Source organism: Mauremys reevesii, linkage group 23 (genome assembly GCF_016161935.1).
Source record: "Mauremys reevesii isolate NIE-2019 linkage group 23, ASM1616193v1, whole genome shotgun sequence".
NCBI classification, from domain to species: Eukaryota; Metazoa; Chordata; order Testudines; family Geoemydidae; genus Mauremys; species Mauremys reevesii.
Window position 1 is genome coordinate 4,924,694 of NC_052645.1, and position 21,272 is coordinate 4,945,965.

At 44.9% G+C, this 21,272-nt stretch overlaps 1 protein-coding gene across 1 annotated transcript in view; it reads right to left on the reverse strand.

Moving 5' to 3' along the window:
* Positions 1-21,272, reverse strand: part of KDM1A (lysine demethylase 1A) — a 160,099-nt gene that overhangs the window by 58,159 nt on the left and 80,668 nt on the right. The window contains exons 10-13 of the mRNA XM_039511420.1: positions 18,867-19,009; positions 15,587-15,677; positions 14,298-14,432; positions 9,381-9,454 (exon numbers count right to left, since the gene is read on the reverse strand). Coding sequence (XP_039367354.1) covers positions 9,381-9,454; positions 14,298-14,432; positions 15,587-15,677; positions 18,867-19,009 — 443 coding nt within the window. The remainder of the gene's footprint in view (positions 1-9,380; positions 9,455-14,297; positions 14,433-15,586; positions 15,678-18,866; positions 19,010-21,272) is intronic.

The window sequence follows — 21,272 nt, forward strand, 5'->3', positions numbered from 1 at the left end:
AAGAGAGTGTGAGCTGAGGGGTGTTATGTGGCAGAATCACATTTTTGATTCTTGTCGTCTTTGTCAGCTGCTCAATATTAAGTGGCAGGATAAGATCAACAATGAGGATATTGGTAAACCGATCACTCATCACTTCACTCAGTTGGTTTGTTTTTTGGCTTGGTACTTGGTACATTACATATGGATGGATGACCAATATGAATTATTTAGGAAGGAATTACGAACCACCATTAGTAATCACATGGTCACGTCAGCTTTGTGGTACAACAATAAATATGATGGAATGATGGACAGAACAAACAGCCAGCCCCTTCTACCTTTAGCTAGGGCCTAGCTAGAGTTTGATCCAAGTGGCACTTGATCTGCAAGATGGCTACATCCCTCTGGGATCTGATGACATAATGCCAATCAACACGGTTTAAGGAAAACAGAGCTTATAAAAAACTATCTATCTGTTTTTGATGAGATGACAAGTTTGGTTGATAAAGATAATAGTGTTGATGTAATATACTTAAGACTTCTGTAAGGCATTTGATTTGGTACCACACTTTTTATTAAAAACTGGAATGATACAAAATTAACATGGCACATATGAAATGGGAAAAAAATCATTGATCGGTCTCAATGTACATTCTTTAGATTTACATTTATTTTTTAGACATACAAAAAGCACATTGTGTTGTTAAAATCCAATCATCTTCCAAGTGACGCAGATGACCTCAGACCTGCCCTCTTATCATTATTTATTCTCCTCCAGTTTGTGTCTCTCAATGATGATATTATTGATGATTTATTTTTTCTTCCAAAGAACTACATAAATGTTATAAGAGAAAGAAGAAAGAGACCAAGCCCCATCGAAAACCCACCACTCAAGACACTCAATGACATACAGTTACATTTTAAGACCTGTCAGTTAGCAAGTTTTTAATCCATTTGGTGTGTGTCGTGTTATTAATTTTATATTTTTTTTTGTGTACAGAAGTCTATTACATCAACTATAATATTAAAATAGCAGACCTGCTGTTTTTTTTTTGATTTATAACTCTTTTTGAGTATGTTTGAGTATAAGAGTAGAGTAGTCTGGATCTGTAAAAGTAAAAGTCCTGTGGCACCTTGGCACCTAACAGACACAGATTGGATTGAGATGAGCTGGTGTGGGTACCCACTTTGTCGGATCAAACTCTGACAGGATCTATATTTCCATAAACCATGTTGATTAGCATTAATTATATTACCTTCCTTTAGTTCTTAATTGAGTCCTGTATCAGCCACTCTATTACCTTGCACAGACAGATGTCAGGATGACAGACCTATAATCATCTGGGTCATCCCATTTTTCTTTCAAATATTTAATCTTCAACAAACTAGGAAAGGTGTGTATGTGATCCTGGATGTTGAAGCTAGCCAAATTCAGACCGAAAAAATGCATATATTTTTTTTTGAGAGGAGAGGATTGACCGACCAAGGGTTGAGATTTCTCCATCACATCCAATTTTTTAAAAAAAAATTGGATGTTGTTACAACAGGGTGGACCTACATCAGGAAGATATATTACGAGTGTGTATCTTAGCTAAGTTAATGGAGAACAGACTCTAAATATTTTCAGAGATTTTACGGTCTAGAAATGAGAAATTATTTTAGAATGGGTCAAATGGTATAATCAATGAGATCAGGATGGAGAATGAGAAAAGAGATGAAGTTGAGAATTTAGGTAGTTAAGTAAAGTAGTAACAAATATTTAAGTAGAAGAACCTTTTAGTAGAAGAAAAGTAGAAAAAAATAGAGCAAACTTGGGATATCCCATACCACACAACATGAGGACAAGGGCAATGGAGATATAATGGAGTGCATATTCCTGCATGTGCCTCAGTGAGATGGACTGGTTAGAGTAGTAAATGAATTAGTGGGAAATAACTGCAAATAAACAGAAGGCAAGGAGAAGTGAAATAGAGACTTGAAAGTGAGGAAAACAAAAAGGTAGTGGTACAAATGGCAAAGCAAACACACAACAGCACCACAAAAAAAAAAAAAAACCCAACAACTACACTGGGACCCCCCCTAATTAATGGGGATTTTGGACCTTTTAAAAGATTATCTGGATCAGGCATTAATGGAATTAGTTATACAGTAGAACCTCAAAGATGTGACACCAGAATTACAGTCTGACCGCTCAACCAGACCCCATGTGGAACCAGAAGTAAGCAATGAGGCAGCAGCAGAGACATACACACACACACACAAAAAAACAATCAGCAAATACTGTACTGTGCCTGTATTGCATCTTAAAGGTAGGCATATCTGCACATATCTATTTTGACTTACCTCCTGTCCTCACAGCATGAGCTTTCGTGGGTGAATACCCACTTCGTCGGATGCAAGTATTCACCCACGAAAGCTCATGCTGCAAAACGTCTGTTAGTCTATAAGGTGCCACAGGATTCTTTGCTGCTTATCCATTGTCACAGGCATCCAGGGAGCTAGGACCATGCTTTGTCAGCAATAAACCTAGTGCCTTTGTATTTTAACGGATCTTGTGGTCATTGGACGTCTACAGTGCCACCTGTCTGCACAGAGCTGGGAAGGCATACAGAGAGAACACACACAGCCAAACATCTGACTACAGAGACCACCATGATCATCTAGTCCAGTGGTTCTCAACCAGGGGTACATGTACCCCTGGAGGTACTCAGAGGTCTTCCAGTGGGTACATCTATATATTTGCCTAGTTTTACAACAGGCTACATAAAAAGCACTAGAGAAATCATTACAAACTAAAATTTCATACAACTTGTCTATGCTGCTCTATACTACACTGAAATGTAAGTTCAATATTTATAGTCCAACTGATTTATTTTATAATTATATGGTAAAAATTAGAAAGTAAGCAATTTGTCAGTAATTGTGTGTTGTGACACTTTTGTATTTTTATGTCTGATTTTGTAAGCAAGTAGTTTTAAAATGAGATGAAACTTGGGGGTACACAAGACAAATCAGACTCCTGAAAGGGGTACGGTAGTCTAGAAAGGTGGAGAAAAAACGTTTACTCACCTTTTTGTAACTGTTGAGATGTGTTTGTTCATGTCCATTCCAAGCAGGTGTGTGCGCGCCGCATGCATGCCAGCCAGAAGATTTTCTCTTAGCAGCCTCCGTAGGGTCGCCCATAGTGCCCCCTGGAGTGGCGACTCCATGGCGCCCTATATAGGGGCCCGCCAATCCTCCACCCCCTCAGTTCCTTCTCGCCGGCCCTCTGACAGAGGGGCAGGAGGGTGGGTATTGGAATGGACATGAACAACACATCTCAAAGAACAACAGTTACAAAAAGGTGAGTAACCATTTTTTCTTCTTCAAGTGATAGTTCATGTGCATTCCAAGCAGGTGACTCACAAGCCTGAATTTAGGTGGTGGGGTCGGAGTTCACTGCTGACTGGAGCATCGCCCTGCCGAAGGCTGCATCGTTTCTGGCCTGGTGTGTGATGGCATAGTGCAACGTGAATGTGTGGATTGAGGACCACGTGGCAGCCCTGCATATCTCCTGTGTCGGGACCTGAGCCAGGAACGCCACGGAGGAGGCCTGCGCCCTTGTGGAGTGGGCTGTGATTGGCGGGGCAGGCACCTTGGGCCTGACTGTAGCATTCGTGGATGCAAGCTGTGATCCATGAGGAGATACGCTGTGAAGAGACGGGGAGTCCCTTCATCCTGTCGGCCACAGCTACAAAGAGTTGGGTAGATTTCCTGAACTGTTTAGTTCGTTCAGTATAGAATGCTAGGGCCCTGCAAACATCCAGGGAATGCAGCCTATGCTCTGTGTTGGAGGAGTGTGGCTTAGGGTAGAACACAGGGAGAAAAATGTCCTGACCCATGTGGAATTGAGAGACCACCTTCGGAAGGAATGCTGGGTGTGGCCTGAGTTGGACTTTGTCTTTGTGGAAGACTGTGTATGGAGGCTCAGACGACAGCGCTCTGAGTTCCGATACCATCCTGGCTGAGGTGATGGCCACGAGGAATGCAACCTTATAGGAGAGAGATAGCAAAGAGCATGTAGCCAGCGGCTCAAAAGGGGCCCCATGAGGGCGGAGACGACCAAATTGAGGTCCCAAGCAGGGACTGGTTGTTGAATATGCAGGAACAGCCTATCCAGGCCCTTGAGGAAGCGACAAACCAATGGGTTTGCAAAGACTGAACTACCTTCAGCTCCTGGGTGGAATGCGGAGATGGCCGCCAAATGGACCTGAAGCGAAGAGAGGGAAAGTCCTCGTTGCTTCAACTGGAGTAGGTAGTCAAGGATGAGAGGTATCGGGGCGAGCAATGGAGCCTGTCCCTGCTGTTCAGCCCAGATGGAAAAACGTTTCCACTTGGCCATGTATGTGGCCCTGGTGGAGGGTTTTCTGCTACCAAGGACTTGTCTGACCTTCTGTGAGCATTGCATTTCTACCGGGTTTAGCCATGGAGCATCCAGGCTGCGAGGTGAAGCGACTCCAGGTTTGGGTGGTGGAGGCGGCCCCGATCCTGCGTGATCAAGTCCGGGAGTAGGGGCAACATGAGGGGCGCCTGTATGGACGTATGCAGCAGCGACGTGTACCAATGCTGGCGCAGCCACGCCAGTGCTATCAGTATGACGTGAGCGTGATCCCTGCGTATCTTGAGGAGTACCCTGTGGATCACGGGGATCGGAGAGAAGGAGAAAAGCAGGCCGCCTTCCCACGAGAGGAGGAAGGCATCTGTTAGCGACCCTGGACTGCGCGCCCCATGAGGGAGCAGAACCTTCGACACTTCCTGTTGTCCCTTGAGGCAAACAGGTCTATCTGGGGATAACACCAGAGACGGAAGATTGAGCATGCCACATCTCGGCAAAGGGACCACTCGTGACCATGTAACAAGTGGCTGAGGGCATCCGCCAGTCCGTTCTGCACCCCCGGGAGGTAGGATGCCGTTAGGAGAATTGCGTTCTGTACACAAAAGTCCCATAATGCAAGGGCTTCCCGGCACAGGGGAGAAGAGCGTGCACGCCCGTTTGTTGATATAGAACATCGCCGAGGTATTGTCCTTGAGGACTGCAACACACCTGCCCGCCAATAGAGATTTGAAAGTGAGGCAGGCCAGGCGAACAGCCTGTAGCTCCCTGACGTTGATGTGTAGGGAAAGGACCTCTGGGGACCAAAGGCCTCGAGTCCTGAGATTCCCCGAGATGCGCCCCCCCACCCAAGATCCGACACGTCTGTTACCATGGAAAAGGATGGCTGAGGGCTGGCGAAGAGTACTCCTGCACAGACCACCCGCGGAGGGAATCCATCACCTCTTGGGGAAGCGTCACCACCGAGTCCAGCATGTCCCTGGTTGGTTGGTACACAGTCGCTAACCAGGAGTGAAGAGGGCGCAGCCTGAGCCTGGCATGGCACACCACATAGGTGCACGCAGACATTGTGTTCCAGCAACTTCAGGCAGTTCCTCGCTGTGGTGGTCAGGAAACGGCAGAGACCGAGGATGATATCGGACATGGACGGAAACTTGACCTGCGGTAGGAATACTTTGGCCTGTGTCGAGTCCAGAACTGCCCCTATGAACTCCATCCGCTGGACAGCAGACATGGAAGACTTGGCCTTGTTCAACAGGAGACAGAGCTCGAGGAAGGTCTGTCTGAAAGACCACCTGAGTCTCCATCTGTGCCTTGGAGCGGCCCTTGATAAGCCAATCGTCCAGGTAGGGAAACACCTGAATTCCGTGCTTGCGCAGGAAAGCTGCCACAACTGCCATGCACTTTGTGAAGACCCTTGGGGCCGCTGACAGGCCGAAAGGCACGACTGAACTGGAGATGGGTGTTGCCCACTACGAACCTGAGATAAAGTCTGTTCTGATGGATTATTGCAATGTGGAAGTATGCATCCTTCAAGTCAAGGGCAGCGTACCAGTCACCTGGATCCATGGAGGGGATGATGGAGGACAGGGAGACCATACGGAACTTGAGCTTCTTTACAAACTTGCTCACACGCCGCAAGTCCAGAATGGGTCTGAGGCCCCCTTTCACCTTCGGTATTAGGAAATACTGGGAGTAAAAACCCCGAGTTCCTGAGGAACTTCCTCCACTGCCTCTACTACGAGGAGGGACTGCACTTCCTGAACTAGAAGTTGCTCGTGAGAGGGGTCCCTGAAGAGGGACAAGGAGGGGGGCTGGTGGGACGGGAGGGAGGAGAATTGGATAGAATATTCCCTCTCTACCGTGTGGAGCACCCAACTGTCCGATGTGATTCAGGACCAGGCACGATAGAAGGGGAACAGATGGGGTGAAAAGGTAGGGTTGGTAGGATCCAGAGTCCTGACTGGTAGGTCGTCCTTGACCGCACCATCAAATTTGGGGTCTAGACCCCGATGAAGGCCGTGACTGGCCGGACAACTGGCCGGAGGGCTGCTGTTGCCTCTTTCTGCCGTTTCTGCTTCACCTACGCGAGGGCTCCGGGCAGTTCTGGGACTGGTATGGCCACAGAACTGGCTGCGGCCTGAATTGCCTGTGTTGGGTGGCTGGAGTGTGCAGGCCTAGTGGAGCCGTAAGGTAGCCCTCGAGTCCTTTAGGCTATGGAGCCTCTTGTCCGTCCTCTTGGAGAAAAGCATGGGCCACTCGAAGGGGAGTCCTGGATGGTTTGTTGGACCTCATGTGGAAGGCCTGAGACCTGAAGCCAGGCTCCTTGCCGCATGACCAGCCCAGTTGCCAGCGTGCGGGAGACTGCATCTGCCACATCCAGGGCTGCTTGGAGGGATGCCTGGGAAATTAGCTTCCCTTCCTCTACCAAAGCAGAAAATCCTGTTCGCAATTCCTGGGGGAGGAGTTCAGCGAACTTGGACAAGGCTGAGCACGTGTTATGGCCATACCAGCTCACTATAGCCTGTTGGTTGGCTATACGTAGTTGAAGACACCCCACCCCGTCGAGTACACCTTTCTACGAAGGAGGTCCAACTTTTTGGCCTCCCTGTTCTTCGGTGTAGACTCTTGGAACCCCTGATGCTCCCTTTGGTTGGCCGCATCCACAACCAGAGAGTCTGGGGGAGGGTGGGTATATAGGTGCTTGTGGCCCTTGGAGGGTACAAAGTAGCGCCTCTCTGTCTGTTTGGCCGTAGGGATCAATGAAGCTGGCGTCTCCCACAAGGTGCGGGATGTATCAGCTATTGTTTTGATCAACAGTAGGGCAACCCGAGATGGGCCCGAGGGGGCCAGGATGTCCACTACTGGGTCTACGTCCACCTCGATCTCCTCCACTTGGATTGCCAGGCTCTGAGCGGCACGCTTAAGTAGCTGCTGAAGCACCCAGTTGTCCTCTAGGGCTGGTGCCGCTGAAGTTCCCGCAACCGCTTCATCCAGCGAGGAAGAGGAGGAGATCACCTGCAAAGGACCTTCCTCTGTACCTTTAGCCTCTGCAGGGTTCTGCAGTGCATGGTACTGTGGTTGCGTGGCTGGTGCGGATGTAGGATGTGGCACCGCAGCCGGTACCGGGGTCAACGCCGAGGCATGCTAGGCAGTGCCTGCGCCGTTGGAAACATGGTTCCCGTCAGTGCCGGTGTCTGACTACGTAGCGCCGGGTTCTGTTGTGGCACACTCCTGTCGGACAGCGGTGCCGGTGGTGGAAGCATTTGCACTGGAGCCACCGATGTTGAGGAGACTGACACAGACCTGGAGCGTGGGCCGTGCACCTGTCCCAGGGACTGATGGTAGGCCCAGGGAGTCCAGAACGGCCACTGGGAGGGCGGTTGCCACTGTTGCTGCCACTGCGCAGAGTAAGGTCATTGGCTTTCCTGAGAAGCCGAACTCCTGCTCCTCAATCTACTGGAGCGGTAGGAGTCCGCCTCTGAGTCCGAGGTCTCCGAATAGGAGGACCAAGGGGGAGTAGTACCCACTGTTGCCAGGGAGCAGTGCCGCAAGGCCGGGGAGTGCTCTCTCTGCGCCGGTGCTGCCAGAGCACCATGGGGCGGGGACTGGGGCAACATCATGGCCAGCTTGCCCCTTGATTGGATCGGGGTTCGGGCTGTGTCTAGCAGCTCCCTCCACAGGTGCGGGGAGGCCAGCACTGGGAGGCTTAATAAGTCAGAGGCCACCTCGAACGCATCTGGCGTCAATGGGGGACGCACATCCTCGCTGAGGTCCAGGGATCTGGACCGGTTCAGACTCAACCGCACTCCCACCGGGGCGGGAGTCAATGGGACCTTGGGAGGGTGCGGTTGTGGCTCGGCTTGTCCCACCGCAGTCATGGACACCGCTGGCCTTTTAAGGTTCTGGTGGGGTGATCGGTCCCTCACCAGCCTCTTCTTTTTTGCGTGCACTGGAGATGGTGATCGGTGCCGCACGGAGGCCGATTTTCTATGTCCCGAGTCTCTCCGGTGCCGGGACTTAGAGGTCTTAGACTGGGACTCCTGTCTTGTTAGCGGTGCCGGAGTGCTGTGCACCAAGGATGAGGTCCTAAGCGCCGGATCGGCAGACTCGGGGTCCAAGTGTGGCCGTAAAGCTGCCTCCATCAGGAGCACTCTGAGTCTCTGCTCTCTGTCCATAAGAGTCCTGGGACAGAATCCCCTGCAGATACTGCACCGGTCTCCTTGGTGGCTCTCCCCAAGGCACCTCAAGCAGGACGAGTGCGGGTCACTCTTTGGCATAAACTTCCCGCAGTCCTTGCAGAGTTTAAACCCTGGGGACCTGGGCATGCCCCAGCGGGGCGACGAGCATGTTGGGGGGGGAAGCCCTCCAACTACTATTAACTATCTACAACTAACACTAACTCTAAACTATGAGAGGGGAAACAACTATATACACTTAGACGAGACACTGCTAGGCTTGCTGCAAAAGCGAGCAAAGTTCCAGCTAGCCGTCACCGGCAGTAAGAAAGAACTGAGGGGGTGGAGGGTCGGCAGGCCCCTATATAGGGCACCATGGAGGGGCCACTCCAGGGAGTGCCAGGGCCGACCCTATGGACGCTGCTAAGGGAAAATCTTCTGGCTGGCATGCACACCTGCTTGGAATACACATGAACAATCACTCGAAGAAGAACCATTGATCTAGTCTGACCTCCTGCACTTTGCAGGCCACAGAACCTTACCCATCCACTCCTGAAATAGACCCAGAACCTCTGGCTGAGTTACTGATGTTCTCAAATCATGATTTTAAAAAAAAAAAAAAGGATTTCACATTACAGAGAATCCACTATTTAGTATTTCATTTAAACCAGCAAGTGACCTGTGCCCCATGCTGCAGAAGGCAAAAAAAATCCAGAGTCTCTGCCAATATGACCCGGGGGAAAATTCGTTTCTGAACCCAAGTATGTCAATGCAATATTAAATGAGAAACACCAGCCTTCCTGATCGCTCTCCAGCTAGTTTGTGGTATTTTTTGTATTTTGTTTTTTTACCTTGGTGGATTGGCTTCAAGTTCTTGGAGCTTTTCTTCCAGCTTTCCTTGTGTTTCTGCCAACTCATCATACTCCTGATAAAAGGTTAAACACATTCAGTCAAGTATTAGCTTTAAATTTCTCATTTTTAAATAAAAAACAAGGAGAAAGCGAAGTGTCCATAGTAAACTTACTGCCAAATAATGATCATACAAACGCAATGCCACATGCATATTTTTGTAGTTTCCTCATGAACACTGAACACATAAAAGGAAAATATTTTTACACAAAGGATGAGATTTAGATTTTATATTATGGTAGAGCGCACAGCCTCAATAAGAATGCAGTTTGATCCATCTCCCATTGAAGACACTCATATGTGTTTCAATGGGAACTGAATCAGATCACTGGATCCTAAAAGCACTATTAGTTCAGCCACATTTCACATCTGTATTAAACAAATACCTTAAAACACAAAACCCTACTTTCTTGGATTGTCAGCAAACACTCAGGTCAGAGAATGTGATAAAATCCATTATAGTTCTGGTGGAATGAGATACCAGATGGTTCTCATAGTAACTGGAACGCAACCAAACTGGATATGATATATTTTCTATTCTTGTTTCCTTATTAAAGACTTAATTATTTCATTGTTGAATGTATAAAGTGAGATATTTCCAAAGTAAAAGAAAATAGAAAATACTAAAGCACATGCAGTACACCCAAGTTCAAGCTAGAATTTTAAAGGAAGACCTTTATAGACAGCTATTGAGTAATGTACTGTATCAACTGTATCAACTGATGATAATTTTTTCCATCCATGGGTGGAAAGAATTTTATTATGTGCACCAATATTTAGGTAATGTGCGCCACCAGTAAAAACAAGAAACATAGATAATATATATTTTGTCAAAGTTACCATAGGGATAATTACTCCAGCCATGACAGGTTAGGCATTTTAGAACTCACTACTCAAAGAATTAAATTTAAGCATAAGAGAGAAATAAAATTATGAAATGCATAGACCAGTCAAAAAACTAAAATAAAGGCACTTTGAAAGAATAAAATTACAGAGAATATATGCGCATTCCAGGAAGTACCAACAACATCACAAATATGTGTTGGGAGGTGAGAGAGAGAGAGAGAGAGAGAGAGAGAGTGTGTGTGTGAGAGTGAGTGAGAGAGAGAGAGACACACACACACACACGAGACACAGAGACTGTGCGTGTGTGCTGGCTGCTGGAGAAGTGTATGAGAGACAGTGCGCTGTCTCAAACCACATCAGCACTCACCAGTCTGAAGGCTTGTTCAGACTGCAGCAGCGGCCAGCAGTTCCATCTAACTCCAGAGCCCTGTTCCCCCTCCCCCATTCTGCGTAGATGGGGTACATGGGCGGCAGAGAGAGGGACACCCTGACATCAGCACCTCTGTTCTGCACAGCAAGTAGGAGTATCCTGGGAGTTAAGCTGGCAGAAGCTCCAAGGCAGAGGGCAAAAGCAGCACAGCAGCAGGGGGAGGAGCACATAAACACAAGTCGCTGGATGTGCATGGCTCTACTAACCAAGTGTGCGGCACCCGATTGATTCTTGCACGGCCATGCAGATGGTTTGGCATGATTTGTTTTTGACAAATCCATGCTGGCCATTCCTTATAACCTATTGTCTTCTAGAATCATAGAATCTCAGGGTTGGAAGGGACCTCAGGAGGTCATCTAGTCCAACTCCCTGCTCAAAGCAGGACCAAACCCAACTAAATCATGCCAGCCAGGGCTTTCTCAAGCCTGACCTTAAAAACCTCTAAGGAAGGAGATTCCACCACCTCCCTAGGTAACCCATTCCAGTGCTTCACCACTCTCTGAGTGAAAAAGTTTTTCCTAATATCCAACCTAAACCTCCCCCACTGCAACTTGAGACCATTACTCCTTGTTCTGTCATCAGCTACCCCTGAGAACAGTCTAGATCCATCCTCTTTGGAACTCCCTTTCAGGTAGTTGAAAGCAGCTATCAAATCCCCCCTCATTCTTCTCTTCTGCAGACTAAACAATCCCAGTTCCCTCAGCCTCTCCTCATAAGTCATGTGATCCAGCCCCCTAATCATTTTTGTTGCCCTCCGCTGGACTCTTTCCAATTTTGCCACATCCTTCTTTTAGTGTGGGACCCAAAACTGGACACAGTACTCCAGATGAGGCCTCACCAATGTCGAATAGAGGGGAATGATCACATCCCTCGATCTGCTGGCAATGCCCCTACTTATACAGCTCAAAATGCCATTAGCCTTCTTGACAACAAGGGCACACTGTTGACTCATATCCAGTTTCTCATCCACTGTAATCCCTAGGTCCTTTTCTAGCTGCTTACAAACTGATTATTAATTTGTTCTAGCCTCTTTCCAGGTATCAGAGTTAGGCTGACCAGTCTATAATTCCCCAGATCCTCTTTACACACACACCCTTTATTTAAAAAAGAGAGAGGTAATATGGTTGCCCTTCTCCAGTCTTCTGGGACCTCAGTCATCCTCCATGAGTTCTCAAAGATAATTGCTTCAGCTAGTTCCTTAAGTACCCTAAGATGAATTTCATCAGGCCATGCTGACATGAATACATCTAACTTATCTAAATATTCTTTAACCTGTTCTTTCCATATTTTGGTTGACATTCCTTCCCCCTTATTGTTAATATTAATTACGTTGAGTATCTGGGTCACCATTAACTTTTTAGTGATGACTGAAGCAAAATAGGCAATAAAAACCTCAGATTTCTTGATATCATCAGTTATTAGCCTCCTTCCATACTAAGTAGAGGACCTTCACTTTCCTTCGTCTTTCTCCTGCTCCTAACATATGTTAAGAAAAAAAAATCTCTCTTCTTGCCTTTTTTATGTTCATTGCATAGGGACTCAGAAGAGTGCTCTAGAAGAGGAGCTGTTTGGCAAAGGATGGCTTTGGAAAGGTCAAGGTCACAGGACAGGGATCAATGCAAAGTTGTGAAGTTTTCCTGTTTACTCTCTGCTGTTAACATATTTTTCTTTCCTGTTATATGAGAAGACCTTGATGACTTATGACTTTTCTCCAAAATTGTTGCACTTTCTTACAAATTGAGGCCACTTTTCCAGAATTAGGAAAAAACACATTTAAAATTTTTTTCTCAGTGCATCTGAGGAACTTTTCTGTCAACCACAGTAAGTACCTACCAAAGCAAACTCTTCAGAGAGGGCCCAGTGAAAAGGGGTTGGGGAGGAGAATGGGAGGAGCTCCTGGCACTATATTTCACTACCGTAGTTGAGACTACCAACAATCCAGGAGCTGGGTGGGAGAAAAAAAAAATTCTAACCTGTTGTGGGATGTCAAAGATGGCAGTTTTCTTCACCCTGGGTGAAATGGATTGAGGCATGCCAAATAATCTTGGCATGTACCAGCAGCTTCTCATTTACTGGTAAAGCAATTCTGCATTTGTGATGGGGTCCTTTCTTGACACTTATCAGTCCAAAATATCTACCACACTGAACAGCAGCTACTGAAAATACTTAAGCAGAAATGAAGAAATTATGAAAGTATTCTCTTCTGCAGAGGTTGAAGGATGAGTTGTACCCTGAAGGAAAAGGTCATCCTCAAGATCACTATCACCCCTCTCACCAGTATCTATTTCCAGCAACTCTTCCCTAAGCCACCGGAGTGGGGGGACATGTCTAGGAGAAAAGCGTAAGACTGATTATAGGAAGTGGAGGAGTCACATGGCCTGGTTTCTTGATTATCCTCTTAACCCTGACTCCCTAAACTGAAGAAGAGACGGGCACAAGAGCTAATATACCATGAAGCATAATCAAACTGGTAATTGTGGGAACTTGAACAGATAAACTTCACAGAGTATCAGAAAAGCCAGGGGGGAGGATTTAAAGTCCTATGAATAAGATGGGGAGCCTATTTTCTCAGATTTGGGAAACTATAATGTTTCCCATGACTTCATCTGAGATGGATTTGGAGGTGTGCTCTAAAAGTATTAAATCTAAGCTTCCCTTCAGGAAAAGATTGAAAGGGTGTAATGAATCTGTCTAAAATCCAAATGAGAGAAGTGATGGGGACTGCTCACTGGTTCCCACACCAGGTGCTGGTGAAGTAGGACAGACACAGTTTGGATCCAAGGACTACTCCTGAATTAATGGAATCAGGGGAACCACCTCAGTTCTCAAGCTTAGATCTAATGCACCTCAGTTTCAAGGCCTTCAGACTCATTCACGATTACTCCTGGTGCTATTTACAAGATGATTCCAAACATAAGACAAGGGAGAATTATGTTGCCTGGTCAGAGGTCCTGTAGTGTCACAATGTAATGAGACAGGAAGATGTGAATTACTGGATCAGGCTGCTTCACAAGTATTTGGATTCTACAGAGGAGCAAAACTGGAGAAATCCAATTCCTAGGCCCAAGCAGGGAGCACCAAAGGACAAATCACTCATCAGGCCAAAAGAGTCAATCTGGCATAAATGGAGCCTCATTCAGGCAGGTGAGCCTCTCGCAACCTCTGCAAGTTTCTTATATATTCATCAGTCACTGACATTTTGGCCTTACAGGAAGCAAATCTCTTTGAACATGAACTTTTTCTTTCCAGATTGCCATCTCAACACGCACTGTAGTGGGATGCCTGTCTTGGACAGTGTCCAACAGCGCCAAAGCTGAACTGTGATCTAAAACTGGACTAATTCCTCAACACATTTATGCTCTTTGGCCTGAACTTTCAGATCCTGTTGAGACAGGAGCTCATGCAGTCCCATTATCACTTTCCAGAAGGCTGTAACACAGGGAACATGCATATGAACATTTCGGGGCAGTTTCACACAGCCAGTTCTTCAAAAAAGCGTACGTGACACAATTTTACATAATCAGTTTGCCGTTCAGATTTTAAAGACAAAAGTTTGTAGACTTGTATTTAAGGCATTCTGTACCTTGCAGAGAGCAGTAAGATCTCGGTGTTTGCTTTTCACAAGGAACTCCGCAGTAATATCCCGAGGTGGTTTTACTTCAGACGCCTCCTTATACTGCTGATGAAGCTCTTTAATCTTCTCTTTTAAATTCACCATCTGGGAAGAGGAAGGGGAAAAAAGGAGCTTTTGTAACACTTACAATGAAAATAAGAATTCTGCCTCAAAAACAGTTACACCACTGGTGGCACTTCCTCCCTTGTTATAGGGGATGTTACTTATAGGGGATGCACCTCACAGGGCACTATAGTACCATCAATGCTATATTTCTAGAGATTTTCTGATTAACATGCACAGCATAAGCTATTACTGTCCTTTGGCAAAATGTACAGAATGGAACTGTTGAGGGTAGGAAAGATGTCAGAACTCTGTATGCTTTCTCCAGAGGGAGAGCAGCATCACCTTTAACAGTTAATCTGCACTAAATCTTCCAGTGTTTCAATGTTGTAATGTTTCTAAATGACTAAACATATATTTTTATTTACCTTAAGACATTTTTTAAGGTGACTTTGTAAACAATTGTAAATTAATCTCATCACAAACCATATCTGCAATAAGCATTTCCAATGGAAGTGGTTATTACAGTGATGCTTTCAAGGAAGAGCTGGCTTGCTTTTCCGTATTGCTTTGCACTGTCTCATCCTCTCCACTCCATACGTATTCCCAGTCTCATCCATGTTTGTCAGCTGTTGGCACAATCATTGTTGTACCTTCTTCCAGAGGGTCCTGTTTTCTTTCTACAGGCTTCTTCTGCTCATCTGGAAGGTCCCTACCCCATCCAAATCTAAGTCACCCTTAAACAGCTACTTCTGCCATGATGTGAATCAAGACGACATCTATATAAACTGCCTACTTTCCCTGGCCTCTGCTTACTTGTTTGCCTTTAGACTATGAGGTTCTCAGAAGAGAAAAAGTGTTCTTCAGTGCTAGGAAAGCCCCAGCTTAATAAAATTAATAGTTTCCCTGGGGCTTGCCTGTCACAACACAACTCCTCCTTGTGGACCAAAAAAGCATTATTATTCATTTTTGAATAGTGTTGTTGCCCTCCTTACTGATAAAATCCAGATAAAATGTCTTTATTTCTCAAGGTCTAGTTTCTTTTCACATAAACATTGAATGTAATGATGGTAATCAGTTTCTGAAATCAGTTTCTCCTTTAAGTCCCTAGTAATGTTTTCCAGTGCATTTGTAAGAGAAAGAAGTGAAAATAGAGTATTGCATCCATGTGTGCCAGAAAGGGAAGAAGGTCTGACCTTGTTAAGGAGATCTTTCAGCTCCTCTTGAGTTTTTACTATCTTCTTCCAATGTTCAATCTGTTCGTCCTTCACATGCTTTTCTTGCAATCTAGGGATGGGGAACAGAAGCCACAGATTGTTTTAACTGGGAAAGCCTAGTAAGCTGCATGGCTTTCTCATGATCAGCATCTGAGTCATGAGTGTAAAGTAATAAAGTAGAACTCAGAAAAGTGTCATTTCAGTAAAGAATGGGGTGTATTCTTCAACAACTGTACTGTACAACTCATGAAAAGAAAGCAGCTGGTTAGCTAGTAGCTAAACATGGGACAGCCTACCAAAATCCAAAGGGTAGAAATTCTTACTTGCAGGAAATGTTTCCAAACAACTAGGATTCAAATATGTAGATTTCAAGCTGTATCACACCATTGTGCTATGTCAAATATCCATTTATTTTATTAACTACTATATCACTAATGGAAGAGCAATTTTCAAGAAAGATACCAGTTAAGGTAACATTCCTCATCCTGTGTCTACAAAACTGTACTAAAAATGTGGAAAGGGTGTGCACACAAATGCTGGACACAATATGTGCCAAGTGGCTGAAAGAAACCAAGATTATCAAGAAGTCATCATGACTATGTACTTCAAGAAAATCCAAACAGAATCTTTACAGGGGAAGACTCATGTAATCTCCATGCCTGATTCCAATATTGACCGGGAGGAAAATCAAGAAAGAGAAAACACTGCAATGGAGAAAGGATAGGAGAATGGATATTAAGAGGAAAGATAGTGCCAATACCAATGAAGCTAATAGTCAAGTAGGCAATATTGGCAAAAGATCCCTTACCTAATCAGGTGAGGAATCTTTGCAAAACCAAGCAGAAACCATTAAGATGATACCAATGCAAGAAGCCTGGGTAACAAAATGGAGAATCTAGAACTACTGGTGCAAGAAGTGAAACTAGATATTATAGGATAACAGAAACATGGTGGAACAGTCATCGTGACTGGAGTACAGGGACTGAAGGGTATGTGCTGTTAAGGAAAGACAGAAATGCATTGTATATTAATGATGAGGGAGACTAAAGAAATTAGAAGTGATGGAATGGATAAAATAGAGTCTGTGTCCAAATCATTTTGGGGAAGAAATCTCCCAGGTTCTCCTGGAGCAGAGTTTGGGATTGACTACAGACCCCCAGGATCCAATCTAGATATGGACAGAGACCTTTTTTAATTAAATAAATACTATTGGAAATTGTGTGAATACGGGAGACTAATTTCCCAGATATAGACTGGAAGACAAGTGCTACTAATAATAGTAGGGCCCAGATTTTCCTGGATGTGATAGCTGACAGATTTCTTCACCAAACAGTCACTGAACCAACAAGAGGTCTGGCTTTGTTTACACTGGAAACTGAATGACAAAACTTTTGTCATTCGGGTGTGAAAAAAACACACGCATGTGCTCAAACGACAAAAGTTTTGCCGACAAAAAATGCCAATGTAAACAGCACTTTGTCGGCAGGGGTGCTCTCCTGCCAACAAAGCTACTGCTGCTCGTTGGGAGTGGAAATTTGTTGCAGTGGGAGAGCTCTCTCCCTTGCACTTATGGCAGGACTAAGTATTATTTTAGACCATGCCTGACAGGTGTTTGTCTAATCTGCTCTTAAAAATCTCCAATGATGGAGATTCCACAACCTCCCTAGGCAATTTATTTGAGTACTTTACCCTGACAATTAGGAAGTTTCTCCTAATATTCAACCTAAAGTGCACTCGCTGCAATTTAAGCCCATTGATTCTTGTCCTATTCTTAGAAGTTAAGGAGAACAATTTTTCTCCCTCTTCCTCCTCATTTTTGTTGCTCTTCTCTGGAATTTCTCCAATTTGTCCACATCTTTCCTGAAATGTGGTGTCCAGAACTGGACACAATACTCCAACTGAGGCCTAATCAGCAGAGTAGGTTGGAAGAATTACTTCTCGTGTGTTGCTTACAACACTCCAGCTAATACATCCCAGAATGATGTTTGCTTTTTATTTCTTTTTGGTGCAACAGTGTTACATTGTTTACTCATATTTAGCCTGTGATCCTCTAAGACTCCCAGATCCCTTTCCACAGTACTCCTTCTCAGGCAGTCATTTCCATTTGTATGTGTGGAACTGATTGTTCCTTCCTAAGTGGAGTACTTTGCATTTGTCCTTATTGAATTTCATCAGATTTACTTCAGACCACTTCTGTTTGTCCACATAATTTTGAATTTTAATCCTATCCTCCAAAGCACTTCCAACTTCTCCCATCTTGGTATCATCTGCAAACTTTGTAACTGTAATCTCTCTGCCATTATCTAAATTATTGATGAAGATACTGAACAGAACTGGATCCAGAACTGATCCCTGAAAGACCCCACTCGATATGCCTTTCCAGCTTCACTGTGAAACATTGACAATTGATTGGAAAACCGTTTCCAGAGAAGTTATGTGCCTACCTTTTGATAGTTCCATCTAAGCTATATTCCCTAGTTTGTTTATAAGTAGGCCACATTAGACAGTATTAAAAGCCTTACTAAAGTAAAGATACACCACCTCTACCACTTTCCCCCTATCCACAAGGCTTTGTTACCCTGTCAAAGGAAGCCATTTGGTTGGTTTGACATGATTTGTTCTTGACTGTTACTTATCACCATATTATTTTCTAGGTGTTTGTAAACTGACTGCTTGATTATTTGCTCTTTCTGGATACTGAAGTTAAGCTGACTGGTCTGTAATTCCCTGGGTTGTCCTTATTCCCCTTTTTATAGACTGGCACTATATCTGTCTACCAATCCTCTGGAATTTCCCCCATCGTCCATGATTTTTCAAAGGTAAGTTTATGGATGGGATGATGAAACTGCCTACAATGTCCTGTAGCCAATCTATGACTGCCATTTGCAAATATCTTCAATGGCTGGTGATGGGACACTAGATGGGGAGTTACTCTCTGAGTTCTTTCCCAGGTGTCTGGATGCTGGGTCTTGCCAAAATGCTCAGGGTCCTCATTTGGGATTGGGAAGGAATTCCTGCCCCCTGTTAGATTGGCAGAGACCCTGTGAATTTTTCATCCTCCTCTGCAGCATGGGGCACAGATCACTTGTAGGTTTAAAACTAGTGTAAATGGTAGATTCTCTGTAACTTGGTCTTTAAATCATTATTTGAAGACTTCAGTAATTCAAGAGAGGTCAGACTAGATAATCATGATGATCCCTTCTGGCCTTAAAGTCTATGAGACTATTAATTTCTATCAGCAAAGCATGAGGGCACTTACTGTATGACAACTTCCAGAGCCTGTCCTAGGGAGACTGGCTTGTTATTGAGGACATTGAAGTCCAGCTGATGACTGAGATAGGATGTGGCCTCCAGCAAACGGTTGAATTCCTGCTCCACCATTTCATCTTTCTCTTTAGGAACCTGAAAGTCAAAGAACAGATTTGTCTCTGTAAATTTAAAAAAAAAAAAAAAATTAGGCACAAAACACCAAAGCTCCAGATATGAACACTTAATTAAGGTTGAAGCTAACAGGTGTGGAGTGGAGGGTGGTAAAATTAAGAAGTCCGGAAAGACTTCAGAACCATGAAGCTTAGACTTCCTTTTCCATTGTGGTGCTAATTCCATTACAAGATATGTTTTAAATTCAGTAACACAATTTGCCTCCAATCCTTCCCCCTCAAAATGTGAGCACTGTACATATCAATGAAGTAATATGCAAAAGAGCAAGGCAGAGCATGGATGCGTAATGTTACACTGGTGCTGACAGAATCATTACTTTACTGCCCTGTGTCATACACTTTAAAAAAGCTCTAGTGAACAAAAAGAAGATGAGGGCAGGCACTTGTAAGTTCTCAAGTCTTCAATTCTTCAAAATGATCAGAAAAGAAAAGTGTGCAGGGCATTAAGGGATAATCTGCCAGGTTCTTCTCTCTTTCTCACCTCTGAATTGGCAAACAGGCAACTAGCATTGTTTACTGGGCTCCCCCATGACTGCAAAAAAAACAAGTCAGTATAAAGAGGCTTCCTCAACTAAAGGATGAAGTCAAATACCTGAGGTCCAATGGCTCACCTGTGGGCCTTGTCTACATTCTTTCGGATGCCAGAAAGGTGCACCCTGGCTCTACTGAGCGGTTTGTCACCTTCCAATGAGGCTTAGTGCACATCAAGCCTTCAGAGAGGGCCTGAGGTACACTGATCAGGTAGAAGGAAAATACTACATATGTGGAAGCCTGGCTACAAATGGCGCAAGCAGTGCCCCCTGGCAACCTCATCCATTCCTACATGAAGTAGAGATATTGCTGGTAGCCAGATAAGTTTTTCCATCTTATTGCATAGTAGGGGAGCATTTCTTTAAAGACTTTTGGTGTTGCTACTGTGACACCGCTGAACCTTCGACACAGCACTACACAGAGCCACAACAGTTCTACTAGGCCAGTGTTTGAGGCCTCCCTCACCCCACTGGATAGCAGCCCCTGTGTTAAGTGCACAGCAGCACAGTCCAGCTGGTAAATATAGCAGCTGCAGATCTGATCAGTGGTTACTGTTGCTGGAGATGTGGGGAGGGGCCAGCAGGGATAAGCGTTGTGGGGCCTCTTCCTGAGCTCCGAGAACATGAGTGGAGCTCTAAGGAGCTTCAGCTGTCTTGAGCCTGGTAAATGGGAGTGAAGGAATTAGGGGAAAAAAACCTAGGAGTCTGAGCACAAAGAAAAGAAGGGGGTGAGCACACATGAGGGGGCAGGGACAAATGAGTCAAAGAAAAGAGGAGAGAAAACAGCAAGCACCATAAAGGAAGGCAGATGGGCAGAGACAACGTGTCAGAAATAGCATGTGTCAGGCTTACAGGAGAGTCCTCTCTGGAGGCCAGGGACAGACACAGGGCTACTTTTTCCAGGAGACAATTCCATAGGGTGAGGGGCACCCTCCTACTTCTTATTCCTGGCCTTGTAAATCCTAGATATGACCATTACACTGCAGAGTGGCTCTCCCTAATACCCTCTCAAAAGCTGCTTCCTCAGGAAGGCTGGGACAATTCCCAAAGAGCTCTGGGTGGTGAATTGCAACTTGTCTCCTGAGTATATACTAATGGTGAGAGTTAATCAAAATGTCTTGTTTAGAGCAGAGAGTAGCAGATTTCATACCCTTCTACCTGGACTGAGACAGGCTTTAATCTCAGTTGCTGATGATGACAGGAAGATGGAGAGACAAACTGAGGAAGTTCATAGTGAAGTGGTGACTGCACTTTGGCTCCAGTACTAGTTGGGAGGCATATTTAAAGGGACACTGTCAAGGCTGTAGGTCCAACATGAGACCTACGTATTTCCTTTCAGTTTGCGTAGTCAGTGTAAATTTTTTTCTCCCCTAAAACAATTCAAAGTTATCTGCCCAACATTCATGAGCAACCCAACAACAAGAAATCAATATGAATGTACCACTGAAGGGAAAAAAATAAGTGTTCAGTAACAAATTATTTAAATTTTAAACTCAGGGATTATTAAAAACAGTAAAAAAAAGGGATTTTAAAAAATTGTAAGTGATACCTTGACAGTGTCCTTTTAACCATTGCAGCAGAAAGAGAAATAAATAATAAATAGCCTGATAGCTGTTTCAAGGTAAATTTCGTACAATAGGGTAAAATCAAAACAAGGTTTAAAGCATTGCAGAAGCAGCTAATCATCACTTACTT